We start from the raw sequence: 15,965 nt of genomic DNA, 5'->3' as shown, positions 1-15,965 counted from the left end.
TTTGTTTTGTTTTTATTTCCACTTCTCTAAAAAATACCAGACCCGTGTCACATATGAGTGAAAGAAATCAGAATTGAACCTCACTTTGATAGTAGACTTAGAATGTAATTTCTAATTAATACATGCTTGATTTTTCAATATATAGTATTGTAGTTGGAAAGTTTAGGTATTTTCTATTTATTGCATTTTTATTAGCTGATTGTTTTATCCCTGTGATTTGTTTTATGAGATCACAGTGTTACCATCTTTTTACACGTCCTACAGTTAATATCATTGTCAAGTTAAGAAACCTTCTTAAGCCTGCATAACAAGTCAGTTGTTTTACGCAGCCCCAGGCCTTTTTAAGATGGTTCCTTAGAATACATAATTCAATTTAAAATCATGCACTGCTTCGGAAAGTTACATTGTAGTGAAGTGAATTTTAATTTGTTTAAATCTTTTTTTAACTTTTTTTTAACAGGCTTAGTCCTACAACCTCTGCAACTAATAGTCAGACGCATGACACTCCATCAAAGACTGACATGGCAGTTGTTTCAGGGGGTATGTACATGCTAAAATCACTTTAATTTGTATTGAACTTTTTGTACATTTGTTACATCTAATTGAGATATCATTTCACTTTAAGGTCTGTCTGGTGAAAATGTTCCTGTAAAATCTCCTGGTAACTCCGTATCTCCAAAACCCAATTTAATCAGAGTAGTTTCTTCTACACGTGTGATTAATCAGACACCACGACCTGCTGGAAATGCAGCTGTAAAAACAAGTGTGAAGAGACCCGCATCTCCTAATTTAGAGGAAGCACCTAAGAGATTAAAAGGACCAGAGGTATAAAAGTCATTACAAAGTCAATATTGGTTGTGCCTAAGTACGATGCTTTTTCTGTCGAGGGTTAAGTCAGCAAGAATTAAGCAAAGAAATATAAATATTATTTTGATTGTACATTTATTTAAATTTTTCTTTTGTAAATCTGAATATACTACCATACATCCTTTTTTTTCCAGTTTACTATGTGTGTTTTCCTTTTTTAGGATGTCAGTGAAAATGTTGCAATTCCCGATGGTGATGGAGTTCTCTCTGATGTAAAGATGGCTGTGGACAAAGAGGTATTCTTTTTTTGTTAAAAGAAAATATAGATGGAATTTAAATTCAAAACAAAATTAATAAGTTTGCGCTCTTGAACCTTCATCAGTGATCTGTTGTATACATTAAAAGATTCTTATTATTAGTACATGGTTAGTTACTAGTGCTAAGATAATGCTGAAAGCTATCTTTACTGGAAATATGTTTGTCTACATATCACGGTATCTGAAAAATGGCGTTTATGTATGGTTAGAGGAGGAAGTGAGGTCATCAGGCGGGACTTCCTTCTGTTGGATAATCACACTTATGTGGGCCATAAACTCTTGTAAGTTCACATTTAGAAGGATATCTTATAATTGCAAAACTGGAAAGGTCTAACAATGTGTAAAGATGCTATGCAATTTCTAATGCTGATATTAGTGTACAGTCTATTAAATTCCATTATCGATTAACTGCCAGTATAGCTATTGTTTTATCATTTAAATATTTTTGGAGACTGTCCTACCATCATCACGTACAACAGCTCCTGGCTGTTAGTCATGATACTTATAAATTGATAAAAAAGTGGCATGGCTAAATATGAAGTGTAATTTAGGGCATATATCATCCATAACTGTGCATATACTTTATATCAAAATGCATACACTGTCTACTGAAAAAGATTTCACTATATACTGACAGGCATACACAATATACTAAAGTACACTAAAATGCAGTGACAGTTGCATTATATACTGAAATACTATACCATAAAATATGTATACATTGTAGTGAAACTTCAGAATGTACATTGAAACACGTTTAACTGTATACTGAAATGTGTACACTTTATAGTGAAGTATATACACTTTATTCTAAAATCGTCAAACCCAAGGACCATGTACTAAAATGCATGCAGTCCAAAATGTAACACAGTGACTCCATGTTGGAATGTATTTTATGTTAAATGCAAGCAAAGTGTTTTTTCACAATTTAAAATTTGGTTTTTGCCTTGTGTGTGATCCTGCCAGGACTGGCTCTGCCTCATCCCATACCATGCCTATTTGACCCAAGAGGCCAGAAATTAAGTAATTTTGAGGTTAGAGTTAAATGGGAAAAAATACAAGTCTTTTTTAATGGAATTTATGTGTAAAATGAGCAGATTCTTCTTTGTTATGAAGAGAGAATACTTGTGTTGAGTACAACATTACAACACGGTGACAGATGCTGAACTGAAGAAAACCTACAGCACAATACATACAAATTCACAACCTCTTTGATTTATAATTGCCAATTCCCTTCAAATTAAAAAAAAATATATATATATCTATATCTATATATATATATATATATATATATATCTATATCACAAGTCTGTAACAGTCACTTCAATAAGTGATTACTATTACTAAAGTAATAAAGTATTTGTATTTAATCTATGAGACAAAATTTCATCATGCATGGCATGCCATTCAGTATGTAATGTATTAGACAAAATCTCCGTATAGTATATGCATTTCACTGTATTTGTTTCTTTGTACACAGTATGTGTTTCAATATAGAGCATGTACTGTGAAGAATCAATAGATAAACTAGGATGTTATAATTTTAAGTGAAATCTTGTTCTGCAAATGAAGACAGTATATGGAATGATCATCGTCACAGCTGCTGTGCCAACATAAATGAGCATAAACCAGCTGTGTGCTTTCCAAGACTAATCATTCAGTAATATGACCAAACATATTTACTAAGCAACAACCAATTGTAGCCACTTCCAATTTTGTTTTCCATTGGAGGTTTAACCCATTTTATTAATCAGAGTTTTAAATCCAGACAGTATGATAGTGCCTAATCCCCAGTTTGTAGTAGGCCACACAAATACCGTTGGCTACAAGCAGATATACAGTCATATGAAAACGTTTGGGAGCCCCTCTTAATTCTTTGGGTTTTTGTTTATCATTGGCCTAGCTTTCAAAGTAGCAACTTCCTCTTAATATATGACATGCCTTATGGAAATAGTAGCATTTCTACAGTGACATTAAGTTTATTGGATTATCAGAAAATATGCATCATAACAAAATTAGACAGGTGCATAAATTTGGGCACCCCAACAGAAATATTACATCAATAATTAGTTGAGCCTCCTTTTGCAAATCTAACCTATAGCCATTGATGAGTGTCTGGATTCTGGATGGAGGTATTTCTGACCATTCTTCCATACAAAATCTCTCTAGTTCAGCTAAATTTGATGTCTGCCAAGCATGGACAGCCTGTTTCAAATCATCCCATAGATTTTCAATGATATTCAAGTCAGGGGACTGTGACGGCCATTCCAGAACATTGTACTTCTCCCTCTGCATGAATGCCTTTGTAGATTTTGTACTGTGTTTTGGGTCATTGTCTTGTTGGAATATCCAACACCTGAGTAACGTCAACTTTGTGACTGATGTTTGAACATTATCCTGAACAATTTGTTATTGGGTTGAATTCATCTGACCCTCGACTTTAACTAGGCCCCAGTCCCTGAACTAGCCATACAGCCCCACAGCATGATGGAACCTCCACCAAATTTGACAGTAGGTAGCAGGTGTTTTTCTTGGAATGTGGTGTTCTTCTTCCACCATGCAAAGCGCTCTTTGTTATAACCAAATAACTCGATTTTTGTCTCTTCAATCCAAAGCACGTTTGTTTCAAAATGAATCTGGCTTGTCTAAATGAGCATTGGCATACAACAAGCGACTCTGTTTGTGACGTGAGTGCAGAAAGGGCTTCTTTCTCATCACCCTGCCATACAGATGTTCTTTGTGCAAATTGCACTGAATTGTAGAACGATGTACAGATGCATCATCTGCAGCGAGATGTTCTTGCAGGTCAACTGTGCCTGTGGCCTTCTTTTTCCTGTTTCCATTCCTTACAGTTGGAACTGACAGTTTAAACCTCTGAAATGGCTTTTTGTAGCCTTCCCCTAAACCATGAGACTGGACAATCTTTGTTTTCAGATCTTTTGAGAGTTGCTTTGAGGATCCCATGCAGTCACTCTTCAGAGGAGAGTCAAAGGGAAGCACAATTTGCAATTGACCACCTTAAATACCTTTGACCAGTCATGATTAGACACCCCTGTCTATGAAGTTCGAGGCTTAATGAGCTCATCTACCCAATTTGGTGTTGCAAGTAATCAGCATTGAGCAGTGACAGGCATTCAAATCAGCAAAATGACAAGGGGACCCACATTTTTACACAGGCAGTTTTTCACATTTTATTTAATTTCATACAACTAAATACTGCCTCACTAAAAATCTTTGTTCAGAAAACACCCCAGTACTCAGATGTTTCTAGGAAATGAAAGACATACCACTGTTATCATTTTTGTTGAAAGGAGAGTCAATTATTATGCAGGCTGAGAGGGGTTCCCAAACTTTTTCATATGACTGTATAATGGTACATACAATGGTGCAAACATTTAACCCCTAGTATGTGGTCCGACATTTTTTGTGTAGCCCTGTATCCATACAATTATCACAATGGTTACTGGTATTTTTAATGAAACAGACTCCTAGTGGGATATGCAGTAGATAAAGATACAAAGGAATTCAACACATGATTAACCAATGTCAGAAAATGTTTTTAAAAATATTAATAATTAAACATTACGATCAGAAATACATTTAATACTTGTTAGTAATTATGAATTCAAGTTTTAAGTTTAAAAAGCATTAGAGGACTTTAACAGTCTTGGTGAGATATCTTGACAGTAGGTGAAATGGATTGTGCCCACTTTGTTTTATCACTCATGGGTACTTCAAGAGGTTTAAAGCTGCTTGTCTGCTCCACAGCATCCCCTTCAATACAGATGGGTATATGGTCTGCTTTCTGCTTCCTGAAGTCTGTGACTATCTTGGAATTACCTACTTTAATGATAAAATTGCTGTCATGGCACCACTGAGTCCGATGGCATACATCATCTTTGTAAGCTACCCCCATCATTGTTGGCGATTAGGACTATTATGGTGGTATCTTAAACAGGTTTAATAATGGAGCTGGATCTATCTATCCATGCAATCATAGGTAAACGAGCATACTGTAGGAGATTTAATATACAACCTTTTGAGGGTCAGTGTGGAGGATGTAATGGTGTCATTCCAAATATACCGAGGTCTGTCAGTTGGAATGTCCAAATAAAATTTATAGACGTTGGGAGTATGTTTGCACATTAGGAGTTTGATAATTAGCTTTCATGGTACTGTAATGGAAAATACTCAGCTGGGGTCTGTAAACAGGACTTTGTTTTTATTATCATTAACATTCGCTGGTTGGCATGATGTAAAGTGCATATGGTATCCTCTGTTGGACTGGTTATGATTATATATAAACTGGTGACAGTCCAAACTGTCTCTAATATTCTGTAATGTGAGAGCACATCCACAGCTCATCCATTGATATACGTATTTGGCAGTAAAGTGACTGTGTCAGTGTGACATACATTTTTGTTCCACTAATGATAATTAAAAAAAATAAAATTCAGTTAAACTCTGTAGAAAATTTTATTAAAATAACATTTTGAAAAGATATACATTTAACTAAGAGTTAACAGTTACAGAAAAATTATGGATCAAGTGAGTAAAGGTTAAAGCAAGTTAGTTTTAACAAAATCTGGGCCAGCTGTGATAGCTGACCAAAAAGTTGTTGTTCAGCTACAGTTGACTGGTAAGATTAGGACACCTTTTACTACGTCTTTGGTAGAAAAATAAATATGTCAAGTCCTACATACTGTGCGTTTTTACCCATTAATTTGTTGTGTTAATTTAAATTGGGAGATCATACTGACCAAAAGAAATTTGGTTAAAGTACTGACCGTTGGTACAGTAAAATAATTGTATACTCTAAGCACTGATTTCCCATGCCTTCTTAAATATTTTACAAAATATGTATTGTCTCTTCAGTTATCTTTTGACAGTTAGAAGATTTTAAGTGTAGCCTCTGTTTATTTCTTAGTAGAGCCTACAAACATTCCTCTTACCTGTACACCCGGACTCTTCATAGTATATCATTTTATGTTCATAAGAGAGTCCTTACCTTGCAACAGAACATGGATTAGAACTAATGCTGAAATTTCTCTTGACATGTACATGATGCTGTTATTTGGCCATATGAATAACTTTTTAATTTACAGACTGTTTTTTCAAACTTATTTTAAGACTCTAGACATAACATATTCCTATTTACTTACCAGTTTACTTGAACCTATTGGTAGACAATTCTCCATTGTCTACAAGATGCTTGCTGGTTTTATCCTTCCATTTGAATTATTTAAATAGAAGCTGGGTTGTTAATATCGTCTTTGGCAAGAATACATTTTCAATCTGGATCTTTTTCTTCTGTTTTGCAGTAAAAGATGTCTGTATAGTTGGTCTAGCTACTTTCAGAATATTACGTTCACAAGTATTGATTAAATTCAAATTTCAAAATATTTGAGCAGATTTTTAATTTACAGGTAAAGTGGATAGGAGAGCAAATCAAGAGTGCAATCTTCAAGAAAACATCCTCTTTTGAAGTAATGTTCAAATTAGGCTTGTGCATTCCGAGGTATTATTTGTGAATGAAGAAGATAACATGCACGGCACAATATACCACATATTTTGGTGGACAGTTTTTTGTCTCGATACATTTTGTGTTGATGAAGGCATTTTTAAGTGAAATATGTTACGTTGAAATTGCTGTATGTTTGAAACTCACAAAGGAGTATACATTTTTAAACAAATAATGATTAAATTTATATATGTTAATTCATCTTTAAAATTACTTTTGTAGGATGGTGAAATCATTAGTCCTGCTGTAAATAGTGGTGAAAGTGAAAAAATAAGTGACGACAGCATTAAGGTATGTGAGAATAACTCTGTATTTGCAGCTGTTTACAAGTGATAATTTATAAAAATAAAAAAAGTTCATTTAAAATGGAAATTTTGTAGAAAATAAAAGCAGTAGTAGTAGTTTTCAAAACCTTTAGGTATTCCAGTTTCTTTGGAGCAGCTATATCTAAACAAAGTAATGGACAGAAGATATTCATTAGTAAAAGCATTTTAACAAGCAAAGAATGTCTTTTATAGTTTTTCACAAAATGTTTTCCTTTCCACTTTGTATTTGGCTACATCAGACTATTTGAAAATCAGCTATATAGCCTCAGGTTAAATAAAATGTTCTAATGTTTAAGTGATGATCTATTCTGTCAAGCTGCTAATGTTTATACCACTAATACATAACATACTGAAGAAAACTGAAATCAGTTGGTAATTTTAGAATTTTGAGGGTTTTTTTAATTACTGTAAGCCATCCTGTATCATTAATGTATATTTTAAATATATTGATATTAGTATTTACATATATTAAAAAAATACTAAATTCTTAAACAAATAAGATTTACATTTGTAAGATATACTTCAATTGTCATTAGCTCATAAGTTACGTATGCTCGGGTAATATAAAGTATTTGATGACTTTAAATTACTCTTTATATTATTATAGGTGCTACATTTGACTAATAAAATTAGCTAAAAAGGGAAATTGTATTAAAACATAAAATACTGGTTCCCAAGGAAAATAACAGATAAAATGAAACTCTGTGGTATTATGGTTACCAGGGAATATGTTAATTAGATTTTGTTGAAATTGTTAAATGTTTAAGAGTAGAGCATGGATTCTGTGAAATGGAATTCTTGTTTAATGTAATGCATGATTAATGTCAAAGTATACAAATTTTAATTATAATTCAGCCTTATGCTCATGTCAAAGCAAGGCATTAACTCTGCTCCCGGTGCAAAAAAAAAAATCAGCTCATTCATAGTAAAAACAATCATGCAGGAATCGGTAGAAAAGCTAATTGCAGATTAAAGTTTTTTTGTTTTGTTTTTTTACATGACTTTATTTCTTTTGATTATTTTTTCCAATCAACAGTTATAGTGCCTTGCATTTCTGTCAGTAGTTACTAAATGCCATCTTATATTGAAGCCTTCTGTTGTACTTCAGTTAGTTGCGTGGTTTAGGCAGAGGCCCAGTATTGAAAAAAAATATGTTGTTGGCTTAACACTCGAATACCTGAAGCCTATGAAAAAACAATGGCGGGCCTGCTCACTCATACCCCACCAAGGCAGCTGAAGTCAACTCAGAAGCTGAAACTGAAGACTCTTTATCTGGGTGTCTGGAATTGTATCGAGTAAATGATATCTCGTTATTTGGAATACAATTGTTTCAAGTGTGTTCCATGTCTTCAATGATCTGGGTAAATGTAGGATGACAGGCAATGTTAGGCAAGAAATGTTGAACGCATAACTGAAACAAACTCTTTTCATGTTATAGTAATAATGATAAAATGCCTACATGAAGTGTATAATGTGTGAAGACTGAAGTCCAAGTATCAGATAAACACTTTCACAAAAGGTATAACAGAACAAGTGTGCCTTTATTCAAGAATATGACCAAAGAAAAAGAAATTGTTCAATTTACATGTTATTGTCAATGAGTAAAAACCCAAACCCAAATATCAGTTGACACAAAGCCGACATGTCTGCCTGGCTGGTGTAGAGGTAAGAACTGCTGCCTCTTAATCAAGAGGTTGTGGGTTTGAGCCCAGGTTCTCCTCGTTTTGAGTAGTAGGCTGCTCATTATTGTTACTATTATATATTTAAAACATGCATTTGAATTGAGTCTATAATAGCTGATGTAAATTTTTGGTACCTGTTAAAGATATCTCGAATGGATATAAGCAGACACACAAACTCTTCTTGATATCTTGTTGTCACTTGAATTTTTTGTTATTCAGTTTTATTCTTGAATAAAAGCACACTTGTTTTGTTATACCTTTGTGAAAGTGTTTATTTTATATTCCAGTAAGTACACGAATGACATCAAATCTGTCTCTGCCTCTCTTGTGCATGCACACACACCTCCATACATTTAAACGTCACTATTTGAAAACGCCTTGTCTTTTGAACAGGTTTTTTTCCGATCTTACCCAAATTCCACGTTATGGTGCTTGGTACTGAGAATGCAGAGAGACCTTCTTTTTGGGCACTGCCAGATCTAAACACTAGCATAGGAAATTGCTTGCATACTGAAGTGACTTTAGCTGCAGGTGGAAGTTCCCATCCCACTTTAGTTTTGGTGCCAAGCAGAGTTGTGTTGCGGTGCAGCAGTCCATTAGCCAGCAAAAGCGACATGAAGAAGTTGTCTGTTGTTACGGTTCTGCTTTTGTCCAGAAATGGCTTTATGACCACAGTCTTGGAAAATCTTTCTCCCATGGGATGACTGCCATCTTTTCCTAAATAAGGAGTGGCATTGCACATGTAGTTTGTCTCTAAATCAGCCACAATCCAAGACTTTATGCCAAATATGTCGGGCTTGGTTGAGATGTATTGCAATAAAGTACAATGGACCTTTGTTGAAAATGGTTACTCATCAACATTAATATGTTGCACTGGGTTGTAACTCAAAACACAGTTCTCAACAAAACATTGCCAGATGTCTGAGATCGCAGCAAATCTGTCATTTTTCCACGTGTTTTGCACCGGGGTCTTTATTGTCAGAGCGCAAATGCCACGTGATAGTCTGATAGCAGTCATGGGGCATCGTATCTTTGATTGCAGGTACAACAAATAGTTCTGACCAGGCATCAACCACAACACCAACTGTGGTCATCTCATTGCTGCTCTTGTGAAAAGAATGGAAGTAAACGCCATCAACTCAGAGAGGGAGAGGCAAGTTCATTGCACCATGTGACTGTGACTGAGAGAATAAAACTGAATAAAAAAAATGTAAAAAAAAAATGCTAAAGTAGCAAAAATTTACACCGGGTGTTACAGACTCAAATCAAATGTATGTTTTTATGATATAACAGTAATAATAATAGCAACTCACTACTCAAAACTGGGAGAACCCAGGCTCAAACCCGCCACTTGGTGATTAAGAGGCAACAATTCTTACCTGTACACCAGCCAAGCTGACATGTCGGCTTTGTGTCAGTTGATGTTTGGGCTTGGGTTTTTACATATTGACCGCAACCTGTATATTGAACGATTTCTATTTCTTTATATTCTTGAATAAAAGCCACTTGTTTTGTTATGCCCTTTGTGAAAGTGTTCATTTGTTATTTGGACTTCACATATTATATATATATATATATATATATATATATATATATATATACTTCACATCAACATTTTGCCAATTATTACTATAAAATGGAAAAAAAGTTTCTGTTTTAGTGATGCATTCAACATTTCTTGCCTCGCATTTCCTGTCATCCTACATTTACCCAGATTATTGAAGACACGGAACACACATGAAATGTATATATTCCAAATAACAATATATTATTTGTCTTATACAATTCCAGACACCAGCTCACACCCAGATAAGCAGACTTGAGCTCTGAAACTTTTGGGCCGGTGGGGATGGGATAGCAGGCTACTTGCTGCTTGTGCTGATTAACATTTGCAAAACAAAGACGCTGATGAAGAGGTGCAAAGGAATTTAAAGTGGCCTGGCATTACAACTTTTTTCTTAGGTTTTGGGGATTCTAATGTTAAAAGCATTGTTTCCCTTAAAAATGACAAATTGAAAGATTGTGTGTCCAACAAATGTCAGTTCTGTTTTTAGTCAAGAATCAAGAATAATTATTGATGCCATTTTTTGTTTCTTTTGCAGATAGTTCCTAGCAATGACCTCTCAGATGTTCCCATTCTACCTTCAAATCCCATTCCAGTTGTGAAAAACTCAATAAAATTGAGACTAAGTAGGTAGAAAGACAGCAAAACCCTCAAAGGACCTTGAATCATTCACACATGAAATGAATAAGATACACTATGTGTCACAGACTGAGGTGTCTGGTGTAAATCTAAAAGGACCTTGAATGAAGGCTCCACCTTTTTGATCAGGGATCGAAACTATTTCTTTCTGTGCACACTTGATGGCATCACATCAAAATCTGTGATAGGTGAAGATGAACAACAATGATGTCAAACCTTCACATTGTACAAGAAATGCTTAAGTGTGTGTTTTTTATTGTTTTCCATTGTTTATACTAAAATGTCTACAGGATTGAAACAAAAAACAATTTTTAAGCTAATAGACTTCATTTTAATTAATTTGAATGAAGCCTGTTTTACGCTGTTGATATGCACTGTAAACACAAAGAATAAAAAGACTTGTATTTTTCAAAGACCACTAAATGTACTAATAAGCAAATCTATTGTAATGTCTTGTTCAGTGCCTTTTCTGTTTTCTGTAGGATTATTTTTCTGAAATTAAAGGCAGGCAAAAGAGTAAATGTACAATTTAATTTGAATGAAGCAAACTGGAGTAGCTCAGGTTTTGAATTGTCCTCACCAAAAAGTTGTATACTAGAAATTTGTTTTCTCAAAAAAAGATGTTTGCTTATTTAAAATAAAAACATTTAATTTCAGGAAGATATCCTATTAGCATTAGAAAAACAGGCACATCCACAAAATTCAGCAGAAAATTCTAAATTATTCTGTGGTTTCCGTAATCCTTTATTTGGCAAAGATTTCACATCTTTTCAATGAAATGTATTTTTCGGCCACTTCCAAGACAACCTTGGGTTGGCGCAGAATACTACAATAGTCTGTATGATTAGACTATCTAGAAGATGATTGACCAACTGACATTGAAGTATTTATTACACAACATAAATTAAGGTGCTACATATTAGTGCTCTCTGTTTTTTACGTTGAATGTCCCCTTAAGTAAATTCTGTACACTCAAGTCATTTTCCTCCTCGTCAATAGACTATCATACCCTTGACCTACACCCCGACTATTTTTTCCTTGTGCTGTTCACCCAAGACAAGATTTTGAATAAACGTGAAGTATAACAATCTGTAATAAATTGCTTATATTAATTTTCATTGCACATGATGATTTCTCTATATAATTTAAGAAATATTATAAAACGCATTCATTTACATTCACATAAACAGGAGTAAATTAATCCTGTTGTCAATATTTGGAATGATACACTTCATCCCAGTTTTTTGGTTATAATGTATACGTGTAATAAAATGATGGGCTGTTTGAGTGCGTGAACAATTTAAACATTTTTTTAATGCCTGATCTCAAACATAGCAATGCTTCAGAATTTCTTTTTTAGAAAACCCGTTATATTGAGAAAGTGAGAGTGTAAAGAAAGCTCTCTGAATTGACATTTCAGTGACCGTTAATTATGGGGCACATCATTTTTAACAGGGCAGATTTATTTTGCAGCTTTCACTGATTTTTAGTAATGCGTTTTGGAAGATAGAGTTTTACAGTCAAATAATCAACCTACCGTAAAGTTTTTTTTTTTCCCCCATTCATCCTAATTTTTAGTATTTACACAATACGTATGCAAAAGCATCGTCTTTCTATCAGAGTTCCAAACGACTGTTGTAGACATAGCTGCAAGACGTAACACAGACCAGTTGTTGTATGACACGCACATCTTGCCCATCCACGTTCTTCATAAAAATATATGTAGTATTAAATGATGAGGCAGCCCAAAAAGGGAACAGAAAAACAAAAACGCAGTTCATTTTGCAGCTTGACCAACACACACATTTTTAATGAGTTTAATTTGCTAAGGATTCACTTTTTTTAACGAGACGGCTTCATGCGTAAAGACATATGAATGTGTAGTGCATGAGTAGCTCATCTTGTGGAGGTATTCCATGGGGCAGATCATCATCAAGTCTGAGAGTTGGACAGTGAGAACATTTAAAAAGGAAGTACTTGGATTGAATGCCATCTTCAAAGTGAACAGTACAGGGCACAGTGAGAGACGTCCACTGAAACAAATGAATGTGGGTGACACACGGGTCTACTCAACTGGGCAAGTAATTGCCATATTGGCAACACTGCTTTGCTTTGCTTTGCCAGGCTCAATCTTGGCAGTGATCTTTTCTGTCTAGTATCCACCGAGTTTACTGTACCAGAGGACATGTACAGTATATTCACGTCACTATATCATAGCGCACATTTTTTTGTTTTTAAACTTTTGCCAAAATAATGTTGTTAGCCCTTCTGTTAGCCTGTAGGTTTCAGTGCCGTTTGATATTTGTGTTACATGTTGCCAAGCATTGTAGTTTTGTCTGCCAAGTACTTACAATTATTCTGCCACTTGAGTACGTAAGAGTAATATACAAAACAATTTACCTACTTTCACTAAAAATGTCTTAGTAAATGCCACACTTAGTACTAAAAGAATGAGTAGGCATTGGTACGATTGTCCACAGTTTCATCTTTGTTTATTGCAATTGAAAATGTTGTATTGATAAATTCCATAATTGGTGAATCACATACTTGGATGTTTGTGCAAATACACAATTTATACATGAGGACCCATTTTTGACGCATCACGATTTATATTGTCAGTTTGTATGCGTGATTTCCACAGGCTTGATCAATTTTATACCAGAGTATCAGTTTCTTCTGCTTTGTCATGATGGCATTCCAGGTCATAGTGCGGCATTACATCTGTTCATCTCTGAGTTGATAATTATTAATTTGTCACTGGTGCTAGTGTTCCAGATTCTAACTGCTGTCTTGAATGCGTGGATTTAGGTTTCCTATCATGTCCCTGACCGTGTGTTTTCGTGGCAAAACAAAGCTTGGTGAAGCTCAATTGTACTTTGCTACCTGCTCCAGTGTGGATTTACACCCCTCCACGCCCTTACTTCCAATGATTCATTTTCCTACTTGTTCCTTTGAATAAATTAAAATAAATATTAAAAAAAAGTCTAATCGGTATTTTGCTGTCTTTTTATTTAGTATATGTGGTGCTTGGCTATTTTCTTCATCTTTCTGAGTTATAACTTGCTTATCTTTTTTTTTTTATTAGGGCAGCACGGTGGCGCAGTGGGTAGCGCTGCTGCCTCGCAGTAAGGAGAGACCTGGCTTCACTTTCCGGGTCCTCCCTGCGTGGAGTTTGCTTGTTCTACCCGTGTCTGTGTGGGTTTCCTCCCACTGTCCAAAGACATGCAGGTTAGGTGCATTGGCCATCCTAAATTGTACTTGGTGTGTGTGCCCTGCGGTGGGCTGGCGCCCTGCCCAGGGTTTATTTCCTGCCTTGCGCCCTGTGTTGGCTGAGATTGGCTCCAGCAGACCCCCGTGACCCTGTAGTTGGATATAGCGAGTTGGATAATGGATGGATGGATTATCTTTGCTTAAGTTTAAGTTCAGGTTTGTCATGTGTACTCCGTGCAATGAAATTTTGGTATGTCTGCCCAGAACAAGGCCAACAAAAGACACAAACACAAGCTGAACTGTGTTGAATGTGGACTTTTATAAGCCTCCTGCACCTTTAACCCTCTTCCCCATGCTGTATGCTTCGGTTCCCTTATATTTGTATCACTAATATGAGGCCTGTTTGCTCGCCATTAGTTCGTATAGCCATCCTAGTCCAGTTATTATAAGACGACAGCGTCCGAGTCCATTAAATGGCCACTTTACCCTGGTGAGTACGTCGTTAGACCGCCGATAGGCCTTTGAGGCATTCTTGCATATCCCACATGTTGATTTTGTCGACTTGGTTTGTTATTCATTAACCTTTTCTTTAACTCTTTCAGGGCTGATGTCGACTTTTGTCAAAAGGAGGAGTTGACGATAGTAATCGACTGCGTTACAAAACCAACCGTTCTGTTTTAGTTGGAGTCTTGTTGCTAGAAAGAAAGTTAGCTTTGTTGGTATTGACCTGAGATTTCCTGCACTCCCATGAGTAGCAAGGCACAAATAACTGCAAAATTGACCCTGACACCTGGCGAGAGATCCAAGTGGACTTGTAAAGTAAAACACTCTGGGGATGACGTTTTGCCTGTCAGACTCAAAGACGATTGTGACTTTCTGGCTTCAGCTGATTGGTCCCCCCGCTATTCGTGCTGCTGATCAGGTTCAAGTAGCTAAGACGAGTATGGCACTGCTCGCCTGGGTGGACTGCCACTTAACAATGACAAGAGGCAGAACCCAGATTGCAATGCACTGCGACTTTGTCCCAGCCGCACATTCTTGGCAAACTGGCAGCGACAGCAGCAGACGTTTTATGTTGATGTCTGCGTGACACCTTTGCTTTTCAGAAAAGGATGTTTTTTGGAAAAAATATTCAGCCCTCAAAGAGTTAATTTGTCAGATCTCTTCACTTATATGCCCTGTTTTAACCAAAAGTTTAAATGCTTTTCATATTGTATAACTGTAACAGAACTTTAGTCTGGGCTGACCTCAGCACTGAGAGGTTTGAGTTATGAGGAGAGATTGAAGCCATTGAACCTTTTTCAGTTTAAGCAAACCTATGAAGAGGTGACATGGCTGAAGTGTTAAAATACATCCAGGTGTCAGTACAGAGGATCCCAGTTGTAACTTTAAAATAAATTCTAAAACAAGACAACGGTTGGAAACTTAAGGGCAGATTTCACACTGGTGATGGTGAGAGAGCTTTTCTTTACATGGAGTACCAGAGAGAGGTGGAATAAATGACCAAGTAGTGTGCTGGAGCGTTCAAATCTCAACTTGACGTTCTTTTAGACAATCTCTGTGAAAAGAACTGAACTAAAAGTGTTAATTCCATTTATACGCTTGGAGTTCTTGTATCTCCGCACCAGCGTAAATCATTGTTTTTTATCTGCGTGTAGGTCTTCCATCTTAAAAGGGAGAATTTGAGTGTTGGTGGCAGGATTGGCACTCCAGCCACTGTTCCAGTGGGGTTCTGAGGTGTTGCCCATTGCATGGCTGTACACTTGGGGGTGACGATGCGGGTTCGGCTCCACGCTCTCATCTGCTATTTGGAAGCCCTTGAACCCAACACTGTCGATAGATATAACCAAGTTGAGCTAGACAGTGGAGGCAACAACTGAGCAAGGGGATGGTTCAAAA

The 15,965-nt window shown here is 35.9% G+C and overlaps 1 protein-coding gene across 1 annotated transcript in view; it reads left to right on the top strand.

The window, feature by feature from the left end:
* papola (poly(A) polymerase alpha) overlaps positions 1-13,844 on the top strand; it is a 48,402-nt gene extending 34,558 nt beyond the window's left edge. Inside the window, exons 18-22 of the mRNA XM_039742369.1 lie at positions 461-540; positions 626-825; positions 1,029-1,103; positions 6,868-6,936; positions 10,756-13,844. Coding sequence (XP_039598303.1) covers positions 461-540; positions 626-825; positions 1,029-1,103; positions 6,868-6,936; positions 10,756-10,851 — 520 coding nt within the window. The 3' untranslated portion in view covers positions 10,852-13,844. The remainder of the gene's footprint in view (positions 1-460; positions 541-625; positions 826-1,028; positions 1,104-6,867; positions 6,937-10,755) is intronic.
* Positions 13,845-15,965: the final 2,121 nt, after the last annotated feature.

Source organism: Polypterus senegalus, chromosome 18 (genome assembly GCF_016835505.1).
Source record: "Polypterus senegalus isolate Bchr_013 chromosome 18, ASM1683550v1, whole genome shotgun sequence".
Lineage (NCBI taxonomy): Eukaryota > Metazoa > Chordata > Cladistia > Polypteriformes > Polypteridae > Polypterus > Polypterus senegalus.
The sequence above is the reverse complement of the archived record's forward strand: the minus strand, read 5'-3'. Positions and strand labels throughout refer to the sequence as shown.